Source organism: Penicillium canescens, assembly GCF_028828765.1.
Source record: "Penicillium canescens strain IBT 15451 chromosome Unknown utg000010l_segment0_segment0, whole genome shotgun sequence".
Lineage (NCBI taxonomy): Eukaryota > Fungi > Ascomycota > Eurotiomycetes > Eurotiales > Aspergillaceae > Penicillium > Penicillium canescens.
The window spans coordinates 2,061,837-2,069,051 of NW_026703972.1; the positions used below are offsets into that span (position 1 = coordinate 2,061,837).

General features: G+C 48.2%; 2 protein-coding genes across 2 annotated transcripts; one reads left to right on the forward strand and one right to left on the reverse strand.

Annotated features, from left to right (window-relative positions):
* Positions 1-2,073: 2,073 nt before the first annotated feature.
* On the reverse strand, positions 2,074-4,501 carry N7446_012408 (uncharacterized protein; the record flags this gene model as incomplete). Its single annotated transcript, XM_058521150.1, has 2 exons — positions 2,074-3,198; positions 3,290-4,501. The coding sequence occupies 2 exons, from the start codon at positions 4,499-4,501 to the stop codon at positions 2,074-2,076; spliced, it is 2,337 nt and encodes a 778-aa protein (XP_058366516.1).
* Positions 4,502-5,626: 1,125 nt separating this feature from the next.
* N7446_012409 (uncharacterized protein) lies at positions 5,627-6,670 on the forward strand (the record flags this gene model as incomplete). The annotated part of the gene is made up of 2 exons (XM_058521151.1): positions 5,627-6,001; positions 6,056-6,670. 2 exons carry the CDS (start codon positions 5,627-5,629, stop codon positions 6,668-6,670), a joined length of 990 nt encoding a protein of 329 aa, XP_058366517.1.
* Positions 6,671-7,215: the final 545 nt, after the last annotated feature.

Consider the following 7,215-nt stretch of genomic DNA (forward strand, 5'->3'; position numbering starts at 1 on the left):
TTGCAAATAATCTGGATTCGCCGAAAGATCTTTTCAGCTTTCTACGAGCTAGCAAGATGCTGTACAACCTCCTCATCAATGAGGCCTACCGAAAAAATGTTCGCTTGGATGGCGGATCGGCTCTTTTGTGGTACGCAAGGCGTGGGGACGAACTTGGAGTCCGAAATTTGCTCCGGGCAGGGGCGAGTGTCAACCTTCGGTCGTCAAATCGGGCACAGTCGACAGCGCTGCTAGAAGCTGTTGCCGGCAGGCATACCCATGTTGTACAAATCCTTCTGGAAAATGGGGCATTGCCAGATGCGGTCGATGCGTGGTCCAGAAGGCCCTTAGCTATGGCGATAAATGGCCGTAGCAATGTGGCCATCACTAAGTTGCTTCTAGATAATGGTGCCAGAGTCAATTCCGCGGTGCTGGACAAACATGCCCCACTCCTTGAGGCCGTAAGGTCAAACCAGGAACACAAAGTGGAGTTACTTTTGAAGCATGGGGCTGATTCACACGTTGTGGAAAGCGGGACTGGCATGAATCTCTTACATATTGCGGCTTGGAAAAACGCTACCCCCGGAATCATGAAGAGACTCATAGATACTGGTATCCAGGTGGAGTCTCAAGACTATCGTGGAAGGACGCCTCTTCAAGTAGCAGCTGAACATTCCTGCACACGTGCTGTGCGCGTGCTACTACATCTTGGCGCCAATCCAAACTTCACGGACATGAGGGAAGGAAGGACTGCAATTTTCTACGCTGCAACAAGGCCCAGCAACCCTCGGAATGACAACAAAACTATTATTCGAACACTCGTTATGCATGGATCCGAGCTCGAATTCAGGAACCCTGCCCAGGCGACACCTCTCCTGCATGCGATCTCACAGGGTGCATTCAAACAAGCGCAGGCGCTCGTTGAATGCGGCGCTAGTATCATGGCTAGGAATGCCTATGGCGAAACCGTTCTTCATCTGGCGGCTTCGTCCTGTTCGTCCTGGTGTTGGTGTCCCAACATGATTGGCATGCTTGTCACAAGCGGAGCCGATGTGAACTGGGCCGGGGGCCAGCATAGAGAAACACCAATATTCTACGCTATCAATCACTATTATAAGATCGAAGCTGAGGAGTGTGTCCGAACTCTTCTGTCGCTTGGAGCCGATGTTCACTTCCGAAACGACGATGGGCTGACACCTCTTTCCTTGGCTGTACGCACGGGATCTATGGAATTAACAAAGATGTTACTTGAACATGGAGCATTCCCAAATACGAGAGACAAGCAAGGCAAAGGTCCTCTGCATCATGCTGCTGAAAGTAGGAACGTTCACAACATCATAAAGCTTCTCATTCAAAATGGAGCCGACGTGAACACTCAGGACAACTTTGGATACACGCCATTACATCGAATAATTGCAAAGGAGGAGGCTTGGGAAACAGTTGGGGAAATGCTGAAGGCTGGAGCTGAACGTTACTTGATGTCTAATGATGGAAGATTCCCTCACGACATGGTTCCTGATGGTCCTTGGGCGGAAACGAAACGCCTCTGGATCCGGTTTTACATGCCCATGGTTACCTCTACGCGGTCGAATTCTACATAAAACACCACCAAATTACTATTCGTGTATTCAAACTACAAGTTCAACGGGATTGATTGTAACTGGACCTAGTTTTAAGATGAATATAGCAGGAACTACGACTCATACCAGATAATAACATGCATATTACCCTCGAGATAGTTCTCTTACGGGAATGGCCTGAGAAAGATGACCAAGGTCTCCGGCGAGCTAATGGTATCCCGGCTTTGGTTTTTGTTGCAGCTTCGGTCGGCATTGACCTGTGGCAAAAGACGTTCTAGGATTTTGTCATCTTTTGGCAGATTGATTTTCACAAAGCAGGTGTGTTTCAGTAAAGTCGCGCACTAGGATACATACAAGTCTTATCTGATGGCCATTGAACCCAAGAGTTCTATGTACAAACAGCACAGATTTTAACTTCCATTTCCTAATAAACTGCTTTTGACCGGCACAGTGGATGTCTGTAGGGTATGCTGCAATACGTGCTACGTTCTGGCGTCGCGTTATCGAAGCACGTCTAGTCCCACCCTAGTGAGTTTTCCGCCATAGTCGGCGCGCTAATCTTTTGAGAGCGACCATGTCCACGGCTGACTGGGCTGTGGGCACGCCTATCAACTGAATTACCCTGGCACATGTGATTCACAGTAGAGCCGGAGCGCTGGTGAAACTGTTTCCTCTTGCGATAGTGACGGGCAACCCAGAACATACCGGCACCGTAAGCGCCAGCACCGGCCACAGCCCCGAGGCCAACTCCTATGGAGCTAGCTTTGATCTTAAAATTACTGGCTGAGCCATCGCTGTTGATATTACCACTCACCGGGCCACCATTGTGACCACTGCCGGTGCCGCCGCCGTCGGCGGTTGAGTTGCTGTCACCAATGGGATAGTTACCGGAGAACTCGAGAGGGATTGTCGGGTCAACCATGGCCATTAGTAACTTGATATTCTTATTTGTCTGGTTGTAAAGAGCAGAGTTAGGGTTGACCTTGAGATCTCTTAGTGCGTTGGCTTTGTCACGAGGGAAGTAGAAGATTGCGAGGGTAGCGTTATAGCCGGCGGTTTGCCAGTTATAGTAAGGCTGAAGTGCAAACATCACTGGGATATCCTTGACAGGGTGATGTGGCAAAGCATTCTCAATAGCCTGAGGGGTGTATTTGAATATCTGTGACGAGGACAGAGGGGTTGTTGCAACAAATGGCCACGGCAGCTGGCCGTCGAATCCAAGCTGAAGCAGGATCGAGTCGGACGGAGCCTCGGTAACTTCGTCCGATGGGGTGATAGAGCCAGGAAGATGAGTTTTCTTTGGCTTCTCGGTCAGGCCGGAGGTCGAGCTTTCGATGACTGGAATGCTAGGCAGTAAAAGGAGGGTCGATGGCATCCAGTCATTATCGTTGGAGTTGGAAGGCGTAGCCAGTTTAGATTGAAAAGACTCTGTCTTTACACGGAGCTTGCTTATATCCAAATCGCTGGTTGATCCATGTAGGAAGACAGAAGTGTTGGGAGAATCGCTCTTAGGAACAGAGGCGGTGATTCCCGAGAGTGTAGCCGACGTGGTACTAGAACATGTGCCAGTGCCAAAACCGGTGCCAGGGCTAGTGTCAGATTTAGAAGCAATGGGGGTAGTATAACCAGAGTTGAAGGACTTTGGTATTGGAATCGCTCCACTGGTGGCGGTTGGGGTCAGGGAAAAAAGCAGTGGCCCTATCTCCCAAACTCAAAGCAGGAATGAGAACGGTCGAGTTTGACGACAACAGATTGCTGTCAAGCATCGACGCTGTCACACTAAGGGCAGTGAAACTAGCCTCTGGGGATTCAGCACTAAGCAGAGATTCAACGCCGGATAGGTGTTCGCCGAGCATTCCACCAGAAACTGAAGTCTCAATGGGAGCGGGAGTGGGTGAGAGCAAGGGAGTTGTGGAAGCAAACAAGACGACTGGAATAGTCGACGGACTAGAAGCGCTAGAGGATGACTTTGAAGTGCCAGGAGATGGATTTGAAGTGGTGCTGCTTCCAGTGGATGCCTTGTCAGTCTGGCCCAATAGGTCAAAGAATCCCGATTCGGAGCTTGTCATGATCTGGCCTAGGAAATTCGAATTGCTGGAATCGCCGGAGCTAGTAGTTTGATTGCTAGAGTAGCTAACTTTAGTGAGCCTCACTGAGTTGGGGCCACTGGTCGGGGAACCGAGGAAGCTTTCCAGACCCGAATTCAAAATACGCAGCAAGGGAGCAGTGGATGTAGCCCAAGCATAGGAACTCGACGTATTTAGCACCTTGGCGAAGGGGTCCGTACAGGGGGTAACAGCAGCGACACTCCAGGATGTGGAGCTGCTAGTCGAGCTACCGATGAAGTTGTGCACACCAGCATCCACGTCACCTACGAGATTGCTACGGGGTGATGTTGGTAAAGTAGATAAAGCAAGTGTTATTGAAGCAGTGACTGATGAGCCAAACGTTGGCCCCTGCTTGCTCGTACTTTTCGCATCGGTAGATGCAGTCTCATAGTTTGTGCGAGCCTTTTCAGTCCTCGAAACCCTGATTCCTTTGGGCGCTGCACTGGTAGTAGCAGCCGGATCGCCCTTGATGATTGTAGTACCTGTGATACGGTGAGAGACGTCAGAGCTCCTGAGGTCGACAGAAGCGGTCTCAACAACAGGTTTTTCCCCTTGCTGACTATGAGCGAGAGACGGCCTCTTAAGGGTAGACAAAACCCGAGGTTGAGGGAGAGAGTTCTGGATAGAGACGGGGTCGCTTAGCGCAGCGTTTGGGAGAGAATGCGAGCCGGAAATAGCGGTATGATGGCCGTTGGGAAGTCTTCGTTTGACTAACTCTTGCTGGCACCCGCGCGGCCGTTCCATGTGTGCATGAGGGATATCTTGACCTTCCACGAGCTTCATACAGTATATAAAGAGAAAAGTGATGAAAATGGAGATGTTTTCGGGAGGCATATTGAACCATAATAAATATATGTCGCCCCGACTTGTAAAGAGGAGATACTTAGCGTGCCACATCATATGTATATACCGCTCTTAAAGCGAAGTTCGGGGCTTCCAAGGTTCTGACTACTGGGAACTGTAGATGCAGTTAACCAAGTCTCATTTGGCTTCGGAACTTGAGGGTTTGTAAAGTACCGGATTGACCGCACGCTTGTACTAACACAGCACGCCGATGCTTGCAAGGTTGAAGTATGTACAGCGGAAGGTGGGGAAGAAGAAAAAAACGACGATGGCCTTCTGCCTTTCATGTCTGTGATGTTGTTGAGAAAAAAATACAGATCAAGTTATTGCCACGGATGTAACGAAATCGCTAACAATCTGGCGAAGTCCATGACATTGAACGTCCTTGTTCACGAGACGATACGGTTGGAGATGAGGATGACTTCATTTACCCAGGCCTCTCACAATATTTTAAAAGCGATATGCACGCTACCTCAACTATGTATATCCCTGCGCGTACATGTAGAGTGTTCAACCTCCTGAAAACGAACTTAGGGTCTCGTCACGGCCTGCGGTGGCCTAATTGCCGCCCGCAATACTGCAGCTTCTGAACATATGCTGCAAAGAAGCGGTCCAAACGTATTTAGTGTTAATTTAAATGAGATTGCGAACGGAAAAAAGACTCTTATGCTTATAACAGAAGAATAACTTATAAGATGCACCCGTCTCCCAATCGCACCGTAACAATCGAAGAAGACTTATCTCAATCTATCTTAGTCTCTTGAATCTAGAAATGCGATCTGTCACCTATATTGGATCATTGAGCCTGCTTGCAAGGCTCGCAGTTAGCAACGCATTCGTGGTTTTTAATAACCTGGGTGTGTGCATGATATGGTGTCAGGAAAATGGTGATCAGCATCGTATTGACCCAAACGGTACCTCTGGGATTCTAGAGGATTCGATACCAGGTATTCTCGAGGCTATTTTAACCCCCTCGATCCCAGTAGATAGGAGACAGGAATCAACACTCTTTTGATCTCATCATTTTTGGGTAGTTCCCCTTTTTGATTCCGTTGCGCCAATCGCCTAGTACATCCATTGTATTTCCCTAGCTATACAGGATATTCCTGTTAAATAATGCTTGCCGTTGTTCCAGCCAATGTGGACATCGCAACACAAGAGATAATCGAAATCGCGAGAGAGCTAGACCCGGATGGAACAAGAACCTTACGGATCTTGACAAAGCCAGACCTTGTCGACAAAGGTGCAGAAGATAAGATCATTGAACTTGTCGAAGGGAAGCAGGAGTCTCAAGAATTATGCTGGGTGGTAGTTCGGAACCTTGGACAGAAGGATCTTCAGGATTTTTCAAAGGATCGTGACGTAGAAGAAGAAATATTCCGCAATTCGCCTCCTTGGAACCGCCTCTCAAATGATAATTACGGCATCGAGTCTCTAAGAACGCGCCTGCAAGCATTGTTGGCTTCCAACGTGCGGCGAGAGTTTCCATCGGTTAGTTCCTCTGCGAGTACTGGCATACGAAGTCTGACCGGTGATGAGTGACAGGTGCGATCTGAAGTCTCGAAACGTCTCAAAGAATGCAAAAGAGGTCTTGAAAACCTCGGAGAAGAGCGTGAATCCCCCGAGCAACAAAGCAAATATCTGCTCCAAATCGCGTCGAAGTTTCAGCGTATCACTGAGAATGCTCTCCATACAAATTATGGGTTGCAAGATGCTTTTGACGAAGAACCTGACTTAAGATTGGGGGCAACTTTGGTTGCTAATCGTAATGCACAGTTTTCTGATGACTTTTGTTCTCAGGGACATGTATACTGCTTCAAGTCGCATGGCCATGACGACAACACTGAAAACCAGCCAAATACCACTGCGACTTCCCCACCGAGCTCTGTCAGAACCTGCATCGGCACGGATATTGAAGGAGTAGAAGAAGAACATGAGAACTCTGTCCCCAGCAGAAAGCTGAATAGTTGCAGCGATATCGAAGACATTCTACATGACCGTGTCCAAATCCAAAATTCTCTGGAACAAGGTATTCTCCCTTGGATCGAAAATATCTATCGGGAATCTCGCGGATTTGAGTTAGGAACGTTCAATTCGGCCATCCTTTCAAGCGTACTGAAGAAACAATCTGCCAAATGGCCGTCTCTGACAGAAGGCTAATGTTTGTTTTAGCCGCCAAGAACGCATTACGACTGCAGCCCAAAAGTTATCAATGTCTGTCCAACATGAGGATCTCTCGAAGGAAAAATGTGTTCGAGTTTCTGATCTTACGCAGATTCACCACATGAGTAATTTGCAACAGACTGTGCAAGACATTTATGATATCTTGAAATCGTACTACAAGGTCGCTCGAAAGAGGTTCACGGACAATATGTGCATGCAAGCGGCAGATTACTATTTGGTCACCGGGCCTGCAGCGCCGATGAAATTGTTTTCCCCTTCCTGGGTCTATAACCTTTCACATGAACAATTGGGACACATTGCGGGGGAAGAATTATTAGTCCAGAGAAAGCGTCGTCAGTTACAAAAGCAGGTGAAGAATTTCTAGCAACTAGACAAAATTCAGACAAACTACAGTGTTCTCACTGACTCTCATTTAAAGGTGTCCGTGTTAGGTACTTACTGAAGGCACCGACGAGAAAAGCAGAAAAGTATCACGTTTTTGTCTTTCTCATTTGCCAAAGGTAACAAGATGCACTTGTTCC